The 18978-nt window shown below is 38.8% G+C and overlaps 1 protein-coding gene across 1 annotated transcript; it reads left to right on the top strand.

The window, feature by feature from the left end:
* Positions 1-902: 902 nt before the first annotated feature.
* Positions 903-18470, top strand: MAP9 (microtubule associated protein 9). The gene is made up of 11 exons (XM_074148063.1): positions 903-956; positions 1964-2060; positions 3334-3750; positions 8228-8478; positions 9322-9380; positions 9925-10090; positions 11199-11288; positions 11910-12071; positions 12501-12646; positions 13393-13525; positions 18348-18470. Exons 1-11 carry the CDS (start codon positions 903-905, stop codon positions 18468-18470), a joined length of 1698 nt encoding a protein of 565 aa, XP_074004164.1.
* The last annotated feature ends 508 nt before the right edge of the window (positions 18471-18978 follow it).

Here is an 18978-nt window from a genome sequence, read left to right as displayed (position 1 = left end):
GCATTGACAGAAGGTCCCAATTTTGACAAACAGATCATAGAATCATAGAACGGTTTAGGCTCCAACCCCCCTGCCATGGGCAGGGACATCTCCCACTAGACCAGGTTGCTCAAAGCCCCATCCAGCCTGGCCTTGAACACTTCCAAGGACGAGGCATCCACAAGTTCTCCGGGCAACCTGTTCCACTGTCTCACCACTCCCACAGTAAAGAATTTCTTCCTGATATCTCATCTAAATCTCCCCTTGCAGTTTAAAACCATTACCCCTTGTCCTATCACTCCATGCCCTTGAACAAAATCCCTCCCCATCTCTCCTGTAGGCCCCTTTAGGTACTGGAAGGCTGCTATAAGGTCTCCCTGGAACCTTCTCTTCTCCAGGCTGAACAACCCCAACTCTCTCAGCCTGTCCTCATAGGAGAGGTGCTCCAGCCCTCTGATCATTTTCATGGCCCTCTGCTGGACCCGTTCCAACAGGTCCATGTCCTTCCTGTGCTGAGGACTCCGGAGCTGGACGCAGTACTCCAGGTGGGGTCTCACCAGAGCAGAGCAAAGGAGCAGGATCACCTCCCTCCAGCTGCTGGTCCCCTGTGCCTGTCCTGTGCTGCACCCTACGCCTCAGCGTGTAGTTATGGAACACGGAGGGCCTCGAGGTCTGAGGTGAGCGGTGCTGTAACGCTGAACCTCAGAGTGCCACGGGGGCCGCCGCCCACCGGCCTGCAGCCGCTGCCTGAAGGCGGAGACGCTCCGCCGGGCCGCTCTCCTGCGTCGCGGCGTTGCCAGGCGACGAGCGGGGCGGCTTTGGGGGCGGCGGGGCCGGGGTTGCCGGGGCTGTGTGAGGGCCGGGCGGCTGCCGGCGGCGCTGCCGGGCGCGGCGCTGGGCGGGAGCGGACGGCCGGCGGCGGCATGGCGGGAGACGGGGCCGGCGGCCGGGCGGTGGGGCGGCGCAGCGCCGGGCAGGTGAGCGGCGGCGGCAGGCTGTGGGCGGGGAGCGCGGCCTGTGGGGCAGGGAAATGGCGGCGGCGCCTGTCTGCGAACAGGTGTCTGCGAGTCCGAGTATAGTAATTTGCTGTTAAAGACAACACGCACAAAAAAAAAAAAAAAAAAAAAAAAAAAAAAGCCGATTTGCTGTCGAAAGCGAGGAACCAGGTTCCCTTCTGTGCGGACGCCGGAAGCTGCTCCCCGCACATCACCTAGGAAGCAATGGCTCTAAGGCAGCCCCTGTTCCTGTTAGTCCTGCAAAAATGGCTGTGGCTGGAGGACCAGCAGTGACCAACAGCAGGTGCCTCAGGAAGAGGGTGAGAACCATGTCAAGCAGCCTTCACAAACAAGCCTTCACTGGTTTGTGCCTCAGGGTCTTCCAGTCTGGAGATACTGCTGCATTTCGTAATGTATCTTTAATCTATAAATAAGGCCAGTTGCTTTCAGAACCCACGTAAACATGCTGTATCCGTGATGTCCTGCACCAGAGAGTCCAAAATACCAGCAGTGGTTCATGTGAAGTTCTTCCTTTGTTTCAGACCTGTTGCCTGTCTCAGGTTCTTGCACTGCAGCAGTCAGTGGGGAGGTCGTGGGTCCCTGCTCACCAGCTCTGTCACGCAGGACCATACAGACCGTTTTGTTGTACTCTGGCCGATGAAAACATATAAAAGGCAGAAAAAGTGTCACATGATAATACCAGGTCATTAATTGCCAAAAATGGAAGAGAGATCTGCAAGATTTTTTCCTTATGAAGACAAAATATAAACTTATACATGGAGGGTTTTTTTTTAACACAGAAAAATCAGTGGAATGATAATAAAGTGAAAGCACTGTATTTTACTTACCCTTCACAATAATTTTCAGTTAAACGGGTCAATCTCTGTTGCTCAGTTTTACTTATATATGTGTGGGAGGGTGGAATTAGTGCTGAACTTGAAGTAGTGAATCTTCCCTTCGGTGTCAATCTATTTGTGAAACCATTTCAGGATGAGTTACAAGAAGCAAGTTCTGCTCCTGCAGCAAGAGAAGAAACAGCTGAATACTCGGATGACTTTGAAAGTGACGAAGATGGCATGTTAAATGGTAAGACAGAATGAAATATTTTTCCTCGTGTTCTTCCCTTTCTTCACTCATTACTAGATCACGGAGAATCTTTGTGAGTCAATACTATTTAATGTTCCAAGATTTCATATTTTAAGACTTTCTAAATCACTTTATTCTCACTGGGAGAATCACTTTATGCTCACTGGGAGCAGAATTCCCAGTGAAATCAGTGGTGGTGCCAGCCTGCTGGACCAGATGCAGTCTGGGCTGTTTCCTACAGTTGTGATGGCCAATTTTACTCCTTAGCTACATTGTTTACTCTGCACCTGGATGAGACAGTAGTGCACAGTACTGTGAATGAAAGTGGAGATGGTCAGAGAAAAAGCCATGCTGTTGTCTTACTGTTTTCCCAGTCGGGACAATCAGCAAATAAGGGCTGCAGGACACACTGCAGAACACCCTTGCCTGGCACTGTACACAAACCAGGAACAGGTTTGATCTGGCTGTTTTTCTTGGGCCATGATGCATTTGATATTTGATAATGATTATGTTTAGTCTAATGAGTATAATGGCTTTTCCTCTTCCTGATATGGTGCTGCACGTTAAGCATCATAATGGTGTTTTTTTTAAAGGACTTCCTCTGTGTCCTGTTTTTCTTTCACATCTGAAACATCTTTTAGAAGTTCATGGGATGTTTTGATTTCCCTTTGCTGACAAGAATTAGAAAAAATCTTGTCCTACATTAAATGTTACTCAACTATCATGACATTCTTTTGTCATCTTTCACAAGCTTTTGAATGCTGAAATAAAGTAAGTTAAAAATAACAGGCTACAGGAAGATAAAAATATTTTTGTTAAACATGTGAACCTTAGCATTGGAGCAGATACCTCCTTTGAGTATCTTCGAGTAGAGTTCAGATGGGACAGAAGTGAAGAGAATAGAAGGGGAAGATGGATTCTGGTAACCAAACATGCCTAGCTTTGTTGTTGTTGACTTGCTTCCACTTCTTGTGGCATTGGAGACATTTTTTTTAGAAGGTATTTAAGCTGCTTGACAGATAAGAATTAACCAGTGAATATTTGAAGTATTTTCTTCAGATTGGGGCCATGGAAACAGATGACAGGAAAGGAAGTAGAATAAGGATCTAGTGGTGGCTCTGCAGAGATCAGAAGTGCAGAAAGAGAAATGCTCAGAGACTTCAGTCAGGACACTGTTAGATGAAAGATATTGTTAAATTATAGAAGATTTAGTTTCTGTGTCCCATTTTTTTCCACTTGTCTCAAATGGAAGTTGATAATGTGCTATTTTCAGATATTGGGGAAGAACTTAATGAAAGTAATTCAGGTGCTGAAAGCACTAAGAAATCGGTTGCTCTTGACTGTCCTCTCTCAGATGGTGATGATGCTTCACAAAAAGCAGCAGATTTGGAAAATGAAGCTGCTGATGACTTGACTCTATCCTTTCATGAAAAGAAGCTTCAGCAAGTAATGCTTTTAGAAAGTGGAAACATACAGGATGACAGAAAAGATGAAGAAGAATGTTTGAAATGTCAAAATGAGGGTGATAAAAAAAATAATGAAGAGTGTTCAGCTGCTGAAGAAGGTAATAGTGAAAGTGACCACTGTAATGACTTGCCTGTTTGTGAACTGCAGAAAAAAAGAAATCAAGAGGAAAGCAAACCTATACCAAAGCCACGGGTCCACAAAGCAAGAAATGCTTCAGGATCAGGTGAAAAGAAAGCATTTGAATGTTGTTACTTTTATTGCTTAGCCATATTACGGTACTTTAAAGTGTTGCAATTTGGGTTATGTTCTGTGTTAAGTATCAGCTGCTTTGGTTTGCGGGGAATTTATTCAATATTCTTTTTAGCTAAAAACACCTGTTTTGATAACCTCCAGCTGCCAGGGGGTAAACTGAACCAGTGTGGGCCAAGTAGCAGGAGGTGCTATTTATCTTTTCCTTTCGGGAGATGAAAGCCAGCTGTTTGGGTACTTCAAGTCCAGCTCTCTATCAGTGCATGTCCATGGAAGGGGGTAGGGGGCTACAAAGTTGCATCTTCTGTGTGTGCGTAGCACAGAGCACCATATTCACACAGTGTCCACAGTATCCATGCACCCTTTAATGGAAAGGTCTTTAAACAGGCACCCCTACTCTATCACCAGTGAAGCTGGACCACAATGCTCGCAACTATATGTTGAAGTCGTGATGCTGAGATTTCATGATGCTGTAATGTAATAGATTGTCTAGATTAGAATAGATTGAGCTGTAACCAAAACATTTGTGAATGGTAGACTGCTCATCATTACTGAGTTAAACCTTCAAATGGTCTTTTACTTTGAAGATACTGAGACTCTTTGGATGTAGTCAAACATTAAAAAAAGAACTTTAATGTTTCATTATAAGAATAGCTAGTTCATTTTTAATATGCAAAGTAGAACTTGGAATTCTGCTAATTGGGTATATGTGCTTTTACAAATCTTAAGTGTCAAAAGACTTCATATTTTTTATCTACTTCCTAATAGGAGAAGAATTTGTCCTGTTTGATGTTGAGAGAAATTTATGGCTGGTCATTACCTGTGATGGAAGATTACAACTTTGAAATCGTTAGAGCATGATTAGTGATATCAGCTCCTTTTTTCTTTCCACATGATGGCACCAAAGTGCTAAACATTTGAATGTACAACTGGGCACTGCAGATGCCTCTCTTTCCTGGCCAGTACGCCTGTGCAGACTGGCAGAAAAAAGGTTTCTTCATGTGCGTCTAAGTAGTGCAGTGATACAGATATTGTCTTCAGTAATCAACCATTGTAACTTTCTTATATTAGATTGTAAACTTTCTTATATTAGATTAATTGATCTCTGTCCAACAGAGGAGGTGACTGTGCAGAGACTAATCAGCTTTTTCTGCTCCTTTGATTTTTCATGTGATTTACTGCATGGAAAAACTGTCAGCGCACTTGTAGGAATATTGTTCTGACCTCTTAGTTCGCTAAACTTCACACTAATTATATAATTAGACTTTATGCAGCTGAGCGTGCTGGATGGGCATGGTGATTCTCCCATTTCCTGTGGTAGATTTGCATGAACTAGGACTTAATAAGAAAGGCTTCAATGGCAACATGCAGAATTAGATAAACATTTCTATGTGCATTGGCATATATAAAGAAAAAGTCAGGTAGAATGCCATTGTATGGCTTGATCTTGTTGGTGGCAGGGCAGGGGAAAGAAAACATGAAGAAGATAGGATTACTAAAGACGAGGAAGGTAGGGAGCCAGAGGATAGGAATCCGTAAGAAACTGTTGCGTGGTGGTTCTGCCGCCCAGTGACTGCCTTCGGGAGGGAAGAGACATCACTGGAGAAGCTACAAATATGCTGAAAGCCCTCCTCTTCTTCTGCATTTCTCATGATGTCTCCCCGTACCAAAGCTGTTCTATTCTGCACCGTGCGGAGAGAAGCAGTCTTCTCTCTGTATCTTCTCTAGTAGATAAAGGGACAAGCAGAATAGCAAAAAGTTTTTCTTACAGTTGTGCTGTATTAGATATGTTCTCTCTTCTATATTTATGAAAGCTCTGTCTCTCTAATTGTGGATAAGCTCTTGAGTGTCATTTCAATGTATACAGATAATAAATTGCCTATCAAGAGATTATATTAGAAGCTTTAAACCTTTCATTAAACTTTTTAAAATAGTGGCTGTAACTCTTTATATAGCTGTCTCTATATGGCCTCACTATATTAAGAAAGTTCCGCTATGCACAGAATTACAGAATGGTAGGGGTTGAAAGGGACCTTTGGAGATCGTTAGTCCAGTCCCCCTGCCAAAGCAGGTTCACCTAGAGCAGGTTGGACAGCAACGCATCCAGGTGGGTTTTGAATATCTCCAGAGAAGGAGACTCCACAACCTCTCTGGGCAGCCTGTTCCAGTGCTGTTACCCTCAAAGTGAAGAAGTTTTTCCTCCTGTTGAGGTGGACGTTTCTGTGGTCCAGCTTGTGTCCGTTGCCCCTTGTCCTGTTGCCAGACACCACTGAAAAGAGTGTGGCCCCATCTTCTTGACACTCATACTTTAGATATTTTTTTATATATATATATAAAGATATATATATATATATAAAGATACTTATAAGCATCCCCTCTCAGTCTTCTCCAGGCTAAACAGACTCAGGCCTCTCAGCCTTTCCTCATAAGAGAGGTGCTCCAGTCTCCTGGTCATCTTTGTAGCCCTCTGCTGGACTCTTTCCAATAGTTTCCTGTTCGTCTTGAACTGGGGAGCCCAGAACTGGACACAATACTCCAGATGCGGCCTCACCAGGGCAGAGTAGAGAGGGAGGATAATCTCCCTTGACCTGCTGGCCACACTCTTCTTGATGCACCCAAGGATGCCATTGGCCTTCTTGGCCACAAGGGCATATTGCTGGCTCGTGGTCAACTTATTGTTCATCAGGACTCCAAGGTCTCTCTCTACAAAGCTGCTTTCCAGCAGGTCAACCCCCAACCTGTTATTTTAATGAGCTATTATTTAAATAGCTCATTTAACTGAAAATAGTTGGTTGAATCTAGCTTGACAAAACAGTGTTCCAGGCTGAAATGTCTTTAAATAGGCATAACTGAAACTGTAATATTTATTTTTAACTGCGAGTATCAGCATTTTTTCATTAGATGGCTGTTATAAACCATTACCTCAACCAGGAAGTATTTTGAGAAAAAGTGGTCCTTTGGAAGACAATAAGCTTAATAGGTCAGAAAGAAAAATGACTTTTAGGAATGGATGGTCTTCATTTTCAGCACCATCATCCCAAACTAATCTGAATGCCCAAGCCGTGCCCAAGAAAAAATTGCTTGCTGAAAGCCCTGATCCTGAAGTAAGAGAGTGTATGTGTTGATTTTATTTTTTTTTTTTACTGTCTACTTTGGAAACTTTTGAAACTAACTGACAAAATTTTCTGGGAGAAAAATAGGAGCGGGAAAAAATATCTTCGCCTGTAGCATTCTTATGATGAGGGACAGATAAGAGAACATTATGCTTTTTCTTTCTAACTAGAAGCTGGATTTTTTGATGGTTTGCAGCTTTATGTGCTGATTGGTTTTATTTTTCCAAATGTAAAACATGAATTATACTTCTCCTAGAGAGTTCTGAACAAGCATTCTACTAAAGTATTATAAAGTCAAGTTCAATTATTCTGATTTGTTATGAATTGCTCAATTACAGAATCACAGAATTGTAGGAGTTAGAAGGGACCTTCGGAGATCAGATCATCTAATCCAACCCCCCTGCCAAAGCAGGTTCACCTAGATCAGGCTGGACAGGAATGCATCCAGGTGGGTTTTGAACGTCTCCAGAGAAGGAGACTCCACAACCTCTCTGGGCAGCCTGTTCCAGTGCTCTGTCACCCTCAAAGTGAAGGAATTTTAACTCGTGTTGAGGTGGAATTTCCTGTGTTCCAGTTTGTGCCCATTGCCCCTTGTCCTGTGGCTGGACACCACTGAAAAGAGCCTGGCCCCATCTTCTTGACACTTGTACTTTAGATATTTATAAGCATTGATGAGATCCCCTCTCAGTCGTCTCTTCTGCAGGCTAAACAGACCCAGGTCTCTCAGCCTTTCCTCATAAGAGATCCACATCATCTTTGTAGCCCTAATTGTCACTGTCTGATCTAAGGGCCCATGGCTAGAAAGTACTTTACCACCATTTTCCATTAATTTTACTTCCCACAATGAAAGACACAGAGACTCCAATTTACTGATGTGTGGGGAAGCACCACCTGCAAAAGGTAGAACTTAGATACATGGAACCAGATAATTGTTGTCATTTATACCATTATTTCCTTCTGTGCCCCACATCCCTGAAAAACACCACATAATGAAAGTAGTTTTTGTTACCTGAAATGTCACACAGACTTCGTTAGCAGTTTGCTAGATGTCAGAACAGCTCGTGCTGTGATTGCAATGGCTCTTACTTTTGGTTTCTGCACTAGAACCACACATTTGGTTGGGGAGGCAGACAGGAGGTTTTGCCTTTGTGATATTCACACATTCTATAACATCTGTTAAAACTTCAGTTGATACTCCAGTCTTACATTTAAATGCAATAAAAGTGAATACTCTGCTTATTAGTCCATATAATTCTTAGAAGGAAGTACACAGAAAATACATTGAGAAACAATGAAATTCTTGTTCATATGTCCTCTCAATCCTTTTTCTCCTGTTAGATCAAGATCAGAAGATCAGCACAAGTGACTTGAAACTGGAGAACAACAGTAGAAAATCCCCTTCTGTGACAGAAGCAGTGATGACTACAGTAGATGAGAAAACGAAGAAATTAGAGAAGTCAGATGACAGTTCAGATGAAATGGTGAAAATAGCAGAAGGGCAAATGGTAACTGATACAATACAGCAGGTATCAATGAATGATCAATCTGAGCATGGGGAGGCAAAGAACACTTCAAAGGACTCTGTCAAGGCATTATTCATATGCATTTTTACCATTGTATAGAGCAATATCCTATGAGCACAGTGAAAGGTTTTGTAAAGCTACTGTTGGTACCTTAAATGGGTAGAACTCAGTTTGTAAAGCTGACAATTTATCTCTGGCTTCTAGAGCTGGGGGTCTTACAAATTCTGTGTAGGTGTATGGAAGACGTAGGGAATACTTTTTACACAAATCATTTAAAGCAGATAAAGGTACTGAAATGTGAATTTTCCAATCTTAATGAAATACCCTTATCCAAGTGAAAATGTCAAATCTCTATTGTGAGGTTAGCTGAATTGGAACGAGCAGTGTATGTTGGCAGAGGATGTAGTCCATGGCATGACTTGAATAATAGATAAGATGCAAAGCACTTTATGCTTTATCATAAGAAAGAAAATATGTAGATTTATGTAACTGTTAAAGCTAAATATTAAAAACATTTTAAAGAGTGTTGATATAATGTCAGGGAAGCCCACTGCCCAGTTGAGTTCTTTTTATTCCTTTGTATTTCTAAACTATAGACTATATTTTTACATAATACAAAGAAACATTTCTAGGTGCCATTCCAAAAAGATACAGGCATTCTGAAAGGTTGGTTGGTTGGTTTGTTCGTTGTTTTTACTTTCATACCCTGTACCCTCTCTATAGTAGAGTGGTTTTCTTGCATATTTTTCTAGCATCATAGAATCATAGAATATCTCCAGTTAGAAGAGACACATAAGAATCATTGAGTCCAACTCCCAATGCCCTTGTTAGCTTGTAAAATCTGTTTCATCCTGGTGTAGTTGTATTGCTTGAGAGTCTCTGTAAATTTACTTTTCCTCTGTTTCTTAGAAACTAAATGAAGCAAAGGAGAGAGTTCTACAAAACCCGAAAGCTTCTTTATCTGACAGGTAAGAGAAAGATGCTATATATCACAGCCTTACACAGCAGAGTGTAAGGTGCATATAAATGCTCTGACAACGCTGCTTCACTCTATTTCCTGTCAACATTCTCTTCATTGCTGACAACCTCTGACCATCTATAGAGAACAGTTTAGTAGATACGGCATGTTGTTATAACCCTTGCTCAGAGTTATATCATGTCGGAGTCCAAGTCTCTTGCCAGTGTCTGAGTGTGTGCTGCTGGATCCACCAATGAATCCAGTCCATGATGTCTTTACAGGTTTTAAGCTGTGTTATAGATGAAACTGTAAGGAATTTGTCAACTTTCTTGAGGTGAATACATTGAGTAGTGGCTTGTTTTGGCACTAGTAAAGCCCTCAGAAGAAAATGGGCTTCTTCCTCCGTTCCCTTTTCTCCCATCCCCAGCCAAGTGCATGTAAAAACACCATCACAGTAACTTTTGGTATACACTGAAATAAAAGGAATGCTATTTGGTATCAGCTACAATAACTGGAAAGGTCATTAATATTTTTGTGTCTTGGTATCTTTATAGGTCTCTGTCTCCTGCATCCTTAAAGAAAAAGTCAAAAGCTGTTCCATCAGCTACACGTATTTCATCTCAATATCTGGGGACATTAAAGGTGTTGGAGGATAAACGCGTGCAGAACAACAGTACAGAATTCGACAAAGCAGATAGTTTACGAGCAGCTGTTTTCCAGGTAGATCTTAAAAACAAACAAGTAGAAACCAAGCAAAACAACCAACAAACAAAACTATGCACATAAAAGTCCTGTTGTAAGAGTCAACACCTTCTATTTTCTTGAAATCAGTGTTTCTGGGTATATTTCTTGCATATGCTTACAGGTGTAATGATCTTTTTGTTCTGTTGGCTATGCCTTTTCATCAAATTATAAACTAAAAAGCTAGATGAGAGGGACATACAATGGTTCATAATTTATTGTGTCAGACTATTTTCTGACATGTATAACAACATAAGTAAGTATGTAGTTTAAAGTTTCTTTTCCTGGTATGTTCTATTCAATTGTCATTTAGGAAAAGTGAAAACAAGTCCAGTGTTCTCTCCAGAAGCATAATCTATACGGATTCTGTGTAGAATTTCATAACAATTAGTTTGTGGGTTTCAACAGATTTTTGCGACCAATCTGTGAGAAAAACTGTAATTAACAGATGCTGTTCATATTGGTATGCATTTTTAATACTTGTTATGGTTCTAATACAAAATTGAGAACCTCAAATCCATATTTATATTGTCTCCACAATTTTTAAAGGTAAAATAGGCTTCAGTTAGGACCCTTGTATCTCCAAGCAGCATACCAAATATATAATTAAACATTGAAAATTTAAGCCTGATTCTGCAAATGTGGATGCCTGAAGTCTCACTCTTCCCAGTTGGATTTTATTCTCTTTAGTTTTAGGTATTTGCAAAAGAGACCATAAATGTAAATAGTATTCCTATATACCAAGTGATGAAAATCTTTATTCCATTCTCCCTTTTCATTTTTTTAAATGCTTACTTTTTTGGTAGTTTTTATTTTAAGATTCTGTTTTAAAGACCTTTAAGCTTTTTGGTATTTTGTAGCTATGATTTCAGAACCTTCGACTTTTTTGATCATAATGTTTGTGTGATCACCGCTTAGTCTTCCACGTGGGGTAGTTATTTAAGTAGCACCTGGAAGAAATAAGAGTAATTTTGCTGGTCATGATATTGGTGCTGCTCTAATAATATTTCGTTGTTTTAACAGAACTTTTTTAGTTATACCTTAAAAAGACTGTAAAAGCATAAAAGTCCTCGAATGATTCTTGCAGAATTGGTTGGAAAAGAAAAGGGCCCTTCTACTGGAATTAAAAAGAATTGAAAAGAATAAAGCTGAAAATCTAAGGAACGATGCTGAAAAGGTTTGTTTACATTCTTCTTTAAAAAGAAGTTGACAAACTACAATTCTTTCAAGTATGCTTAGCTGTGCTTTCTGCCTAATTACATCACTCTGCTATTCTGAGGCATCTGGTGAGTTGAAACAGTAAATGGCATGTCCCCCTTGTTACGGTTGCTGTAAAGGTTGTGTGGCTGATGCTTCCCTACACATTTACATAAGGTATGTTAAAAGTATGCTTCTTAGAGTAATTTTCTGTTAGAAAATGAGATTGCTCCCTGTCTCAAGAGATGCTTATCTACAGACAACTGTTTTGAATACTATATACACAATTCTTAGATTTGTCTTTTAAATATTTAATATTTTTCGCTTCTAAGCATTTAACATGTATTTCATGTTCTTCTACACGTTTTGCAGGAGTAGTTTGTCTCATTTGATTAAGTTAAATTAAAAATGAGCATAGAAAAAACCATACCATATAGTTCAAACTTAATTCTGAGTATTACTTGGAATGTTGTCTGCAAATCAATTTCTATTTCTTTATTGGTCCATCTAATCCTACATTTGACAGAGTTTAAAGCATACTATTTCAATTATGCTCATATATTTAAGTGAATTTAAATGTAGACTGTTATTTTCAATGTAGAAAGAAGCTGTTAAAAGAGAGGAAGCAAGTGCATCTTTTGAGGCCTGGAAAAAAAAGAAAGGAAGAGAAGCAAAGAAATTAAGTGAAGTAAAGAAGGTTGAGGAACTTAAGAAAAAGAAAGCAGCAGAAGAGACTGTCCAGAGAACAGAAGCAGCACAGAAGGTCATGTGAAATATGTAACTAAATGTGTTTCGAATATGGCTCAGGAGATTAATCCAGCAAGGGATAGAAATGAACTTGATTCTAAAATCTAAACATGGTTAATTTTTGAAGAAAGCTCATATTAGATTCTCTTCTGTTGGAAATATGTAATGTTTACATTTGCACACAAACAGGTATTTTTCCATATTTGGATTCTATTAACTGAACGTAAAATAAACTCCATATAAATACATTGGCAATGAACTGTTACATACTGGGAGAAAGAAATTATTCTTTTTAGGTATAGTGCACTTTTGAGCAATGCTACAAACAAATACTCCAAAATTGGAAAGTGTAGAAATTACCAAAAATAATAATACAGAATAAGCAAGTGGAGTATTGACAAAAAGGTGAGGGGTAAGATTCTAATGAATTTGTGGTCCTTTTTAGGCATTTGAAAAATGGAAAGAAAGAAAAGCAGAACATTTGAGAGAGCAAAACAGAAAGGAAAAACAGTCTGAAAGAATCAGAAAGAAGAAGGAGGAGGAACTGGTTGCAGAGAAGAAGAGAGAGAGCATGTCAGCAGTTGAAAAATGGTACTAGTCCACTGGGTTTTGGAATATCATAGTTTCCCAAATCTTTGCTTAGAAATGCAGTAGGTCTGCTGTGAGTGCTTGATGTGCTTTTCGCTGGGAGACAGTGGCATGCTTGGGATCAGGCTCTACAGGCCCAATGGAGACCAAGTAGGATAATGAGAACAATCTCTACAACTTCTTTCAGTTTAATAACTTAAATGCTTTTCTCCCCAAAAGGCTATTGACTAAGCCTGGGCAGAAATACGGCAACTGAGAATTAAGATTCATTGAGTAGTATAATGTCTTATGTGATTAGTCTCATGCTTCATTACTAAGCCATAGAAAGGAAGGTAAATGTTAATCTAAAAGTTGTGTGGAATACGGTGTATGAATGTAGATATATTCAGAAGCAAGTGAGATGTGTCTGCTGGAGAAATACTTTGTTAGTTTTACAAGCCAAGAGTTTTCACAGACCGTGTGCAACTTACAGTTACCCACAGAAGTTTTGAATTTAATTTTTTATGTAATACCAAAAAGGGAGAAAGTAGTACAGAAAAGGTGATGCCATAATACATGGAAGGTTAATTTATACCTATACGTGGTGATACAGTGTATAAAGATGGACTTTGAAGATTTTGAATATGTATTCTCAATTTTTCATTAAATGAGTAAAATATCTCTTTTGACTCTAATTTAGTTCATCAATCACAGTTGCAGCATTTAGTCTGTTACATGATAATCTCCTGTTCTTCCCTCTAACTGTATAGGAATGAAAAAAAGGAAAAATATATGAAACAGAAGAAAGTAGAAAAAATCCTTGAGAGAAGAAAGCAAGAAATACAACAGGCGAAAAAGGAAGAAAAAGATAAAAAGGCTATGGAGGAATATGAAAGATGGCTGGTATTTTTTTTTTTTTTTTGCACTTTGTCAAAACCAAAAAGGTTAATGTAGTCGTGAGTGTCATCACTTTTGTATTGTAATACTCGTGGTTTGTCATGCTGTTATGAGAGATGCCAGACGATGGCAGCATGACATAGGTAGTCCCCCAGAATTCTTGAGCAAGAAGATAAAATATGGTGTGCTTGATATTTAATGTACATGGAAAATATATTCTCCCTACCTACCTGTCATAGGCTTTTGAATTTCATAGTTAGTCTTCGTTTTTTGACATTCCATGTCAGGAGCAACCATCTTTGAAGGGCCAACTCACCACAGCACAAAACCTTCAAACCCAGGCAGCATCACCAGCTGCAACGAGTGTGTGTATATATATTCGAGGAATTCAGGGAAGCATTTAAAGTGAAGACTTGTATAACTTAAAATTGATAAAAGCACTTGTCATGAGGTTTGAGATTACTTCCATTTACTAACAAGGGTGGAAGTCTGATGCTCCCAAATATATTTTTCCTACAACCCTGTACTTTAGTCACAGTTGTTAAGCAGTAAAATGATCTAGTAATCTAGTATTCTAGTCTCAACAGTAAGGTGATTGCTACAGAAAGACAAACTAGAAGAGAGGTCAGTAATATTCTTAACATATATCGTTTTCTTAAAGATGTGTGACAACTAGTTAAAGAAAAACCTGCATTTTTCATCCTCTCCCTGTGACCAGTCATTCATGATACTGACTTTCAAAGTTTTCTTAATTTTAGAGCATTTCTTCTGTTTTCTCTTTTCCTTGTGATTTCTGGCATGTGTCCTGTACTTACCTCTGTTGCCTTTTGTAAGAATGGGGTCTTGCAACTCAGCTGGCTTAAGGTCCTTACAGGGATTCATTTGTACTGTCAACATCTTCAAAAAATCTCTTCCAGAGTCTCGAGTGGACTTTCTATTTTTTTGGGGGGGGGAGAGTAGGGAGGAATGATGAGAAGTGAGGCAGGCTGATGTACAGGTGTGAGACAGATTTTAAAAGGACAATCAACCTTAACTTGGTTAACTCAGAAATATGCAGTGATGTAAACCAGCAAGAGTCTGCATGTTTTCCCTTCTCTCAATTTTCAAACTTTTTTAGTCTTTGGTATAAGTCTTTTAAGATCTTATTTGACCTGGTGCCCTATTGGAATACCTCTGATTTCTCTAATTGTTGGTAAGAAGTGTTTTCTCTGGTCCCCTTTGTCAAGTGATTTCCAGCTCAATTTTGTCAAATGGTTAATGCCCATTCTCAGGTTATTTCTTGCTTCAATATTCCTGGTTCACAGGGAAGGAAGTACTATGCTTTGAGTAGTAGCTAATGCTCTGTCCCAGTGTGCTCGCTTACTGAGACTATCTTCAATTAGCGTAGTTGTACCAAAGCATGAACGTTACCTTTCATTGTACATCTGTACGAAGGTAAAAAAATTATCCCTTTTGGGGGGAATGAAATCTGCCGCCTAGCACAGGCTCCCCTGTTCAAATTGTGTATAAATTCCTCAGGTCATCAATTCACTTCAGTAGGATTATTAACATAAATTTTAGTAGTTGGAAGAATGACCAGATCTGAATGGATGTACATGTGCCTACAGGACAGCAGCAGTTCAAAAAATGAGCAGGTATTGGAGGATGTGATAGCTGCTGAATTGGTTAGCAGAGCTATCTCTAAAGTTATCTCATTTTCAGTGTCTATGTGCAAGTGTTGACTGATGTGTCTCATGCCCAGTCTTCATGTTTTTACTTTCTGAAATTGTCCTTGTTTTTGCAGCTAACACACTTATTTGAGAAAGCATATCGGGCAAAGGCTCTGTCATCGTGTTTGGCCAGAATATTATCCCACTTTGTATAGTAACAGAGAAAATACACACCTTCAGTGAACTACACGAGAGAAACGCCTGTAAAGTTCTCAATGTATAATCAAGGGAACAAAGGTGATATCTGCCTACAGGTAGATAAACAGGCATCAAATCTGAGAGGGCAGAATTGTGGAAGTCTTCTAAGTGTATTATTTCAAATAAGAGGATTTTTGTTTGAAGGGAAATAAAATAGGAGTAATATAGTGGGAAGCATTCTAATATGTTTTCATTAACATTTGACAGAAATAAATGTGTAAATTCATCCTCAGCTTTTCTGAACCAGGTGTTGACCATAATGCATGAGTAAAAGAGACATAAAAATCTACTTGTAGATCTTCTAAAACATAAGAAACCTTCTGCTTTTATGTTAATGGAAATTCTGTTACTTATACTTTTAGATGTCATTGTGTCAATGTTTGGTAACATAAGTGCATAGAGAAGATTACTTATTAAGCATGAAAATAAATGCCCTGAAAAAGGCTATTAACACTTGTAAAATACTAACATAAAAAGGATAATCTTGAGCTGAGATACTTTAGTATTCCTGAGGAAATTTAAGCTTCTGATTTTTTTTGTTTCATAGTATTTGCCTCTTGCTATTCACCAAGTACTCGTCAAGTGAATCTAGATGTTTGATAAGTGATCATTTTTTTACTTAATACAGGCTACCAGTGTCTGACACTTGTCATTGACATGCACCTATTCTTAGGAGTAGAACGTGGAGAAGAATCATGTAGGAAGTTTATAATGACAGATCAGTTGAGTTTCCATTATTTTTGAGATAGTAATCTTCGTACCTGTTTTCTGTAGAGAAAAGTGAGTATCCTACATGTGTTATGTTCTCCATTTTACGTGGTAAACATTAATCTAGTATGAGTTGATCTAGTATGAGCTGCTTTCAAATAATTTTCAAAGATCAACATAGAAAGGTTAAATGCCTTAGAACAAGTTTTGAAATTTTACCTTGAGGTTGAGCATGCTCAACACCTATTTTTGGCATACTGAAGCTGTTTAAAAACATCAGGAAATGATGTACTGGATGAGCCTCATGGATTATTTCCTTTTCTGGGTTAGAAACAGCTGATGTGGGTTATTCGTTTCATGTAGTTTAATAAGATCTATCTGAAAATACTTTCTATATTGGAATTTTAATCTCCTGGCATTGCAATACGTTAGAAATAAGGCTGTTATTGTTATTCCTCTTAAATGTTTTAAGGCTTCTGTACTATCTAAAATTCAATTATTATGTAGCAGTCATACTGCTAAAGAATGTGATCTTCCCAGAATTTTGTAAGTGAAATTCATCTTACTAGGCTATTGAGTAGGAAACTTCCGCAGAGAAATCAAGCCATACAATTGAGTTGATCTAGTGTATGACAAACTACAGTTATTGTTTTCATCTTTCACTATTTCTATTCCTCTGTTAGTGCAAATAACATTGTGTTTATTATTTTGGGGAAGATTTATATCAGTTATGTCTTGTGAGAATATGAACTGTGGTTAGGACTAGAACATAAAAAGCTTTGTGTGTGTTGAAGGCAGGGAAGAAGCCAGTAAGTCTTCATGTCAAATTTAATCCTTTAAAAAACAGTTAAATTAACTCAAGACTCTTCCCTTGCCACTGGGATTCATTCATGAAAGTTGGATCTTCAAACGCCAACATTGAAAACTGAGACATGTTAAAAAAATCCAAAGCTACTTTCATTCTCTTCCTGGGTGGGTGTATAATTTATCTTTGATTTGGGTTTTTGGTTTGGTTTGGTTTGGGGTTTTTTTTGGTGCTTCAAAATACTGACTGATTGGCTGCAAAAGGGGCAGGAACTAGGGTTGGATTTAGCACAATTGATGACGATTTTAAGCCTGCATATCCACATTGCATCTTTACTACCAATTATGTGTATGCCAGTTGTTGATCCTAGGAATGAAGGTGCTTTTCATGTGCCAGAAAGCCAGCCGCTTGAGAACATTTTACCACCTGTCAAGTGCGGCACTGTAAGTTATGCTCTGGTCCATAATGTCAGCTTTGGTTCCACCAAGAGAGAAAGTACTTTAAGTCAGTAAGTGGTGTGCTCAAGAACGCATCACAAACCTGCAAGTACGATACAAGGAAAATTGGCACCTATAAAGAACTAAATTGCAGATGCAGATGTACCCTTATGATGCTGGTCCTCACAATGGTAAAATGGCAGTCATTTTTGCAAAGAAGAATGCTTATTTTATATAGAACAGAAAAATATAAAAATTCAAAAATAATTGTAAATAATTCTAAATTACTTTTTGAATGACATGTCTCTTGAAAATCATTAGTTAATCAGGCACAAAAAGACTATTGCGAGTAGCTTGCTTATCCTTCATCATCCTAACTGCCCATTGCTCTTTGAAACAATAGAAAATACCATCAGAACCTTGCAGTGTTTAAAATGTTAGATAGATACTTGTTTATAAATAAATTGTTTACTTCCCAGTTTGTTCTAGTACATGACAAGTGTGATTTAATAAGTCCAGAAAGTTACAAAGAGGCATCCATGTTCTCATGTAATGAGAACAACATATTTAGCATTGTGATTTAGGTATTCTCTTAAAGAAAAGAAGTAATTAAATGAGACTAATTATGTATGAGACAAATAGAGTACTTAATCCACTAAGCCTTCTGTTGAGCTTTTTATTTAGATAGTGCACAAAACCAGCCCATCCTTGAGACAGTAACCTTAATTGTAAATGACATCAAATGTCACAGCCTCTTGTGTTGCGTTGTGCAATGTGTGTGACTGAATCCCTGAAAGGGATGCACTAAGCTCCAAAAGGCAAATCTCCATTGCATGTTAAGTTTTCATTTTACACAAGAAAGGTGTAACAATAATTGTAACTTTTCTGTTGGTGGAGTTGGCTTTTTTTGGGGTTTTTTTGTTGGGCTTTTTTTTTTATTTGGGTTTTTTGACACATCTTTTTATTCTCAGGAAAAGAAAGAGAAGAGAGAGCAGCTGGAGAAGAAGCAAAAGAAGTTGCAGGCTGTCTGTGGGGATGAAGCATCTTCTCCCTGGAGTCCACCTGGCAAAGTCACATATGCAATGAATTACTGATCAGTCTATTGATTTCTATGAGAAGAGATGATCTACAAATTTTTGACAATGGCTAGTCATTATTTCAATAGTAGCTGATTTTCACTGAATCCATAGTAGATGTTGCATCCTTTCTTTTTGGTTTCTTTCTGGAGTTTAAATAGATCATTAATCCCTTTCCATTGCTTTAGAAAATGTGCTAATTTTTGTAATTCTACATTTAACTTAGTTTTGCTAAATCCTGTGTTACTTCGTTCCTTTTTGATGAAAGTGTATATTCAGCATATGTAAGGCTGGGCTCTGGCATTTTTTTCACCCAGTAAGTAGCGCAATGGTTATTTTTAAGTTACTAGGCCACACTGCTGAGGGGTTAAGTCTGGAAGAAATGCTTTGTGAAGGGGAGGATGATGGGTAAGGAGATGTTGCTCTCTTCTGGTGATGGAAAGAAGACAGAAGGCTAAACATTATGGTAGGGAGATGTTATTTTCATACATGAAGACACAAGCTACATAGGAGATAATATAATTCT

The sequence above is a fragment of the Numenius arquata genome, chromosome 5 (assembly GCF_964106895.1).
Source record: "Numenius arquata chromosome 5, bNumArq3.hap1.1, whole genome shotgun sequence".
Taxonomy (NCBI): domain Eukaryota; kingdom Metazoa; phylum Chordata; class Aves; order Charadriiformes; family Scolopacidae; genus Numenius; species Numenius arquata.
This window is presented reverse-complemented; position numbering and strand designations above follow the sequence as displayed.

Coding starts and splice junctions, on each gene's coding strand:
- MAP9 (XM_074148063.1), top strand. CDS start 903: ATGGCGGGAGACGGGGCCGGCGGCCGGGCGGTGGGGCGGCGCAGCGCC. Junction 3,751..8,227: donor AAGAAATGCTTCAGGATCAG/GTGAAAAGAAAG, acceptor TTCTCCTGTTAG/ATCAAGATCAGAAGATCAGC. Junction 12,647..13,392: donor ATGTCAGCAGTTGAAAAATG/GTACTAGTCCAC, acceptor CTAACTGTATAG/GAATGAAAAAAAGGAAAAAT.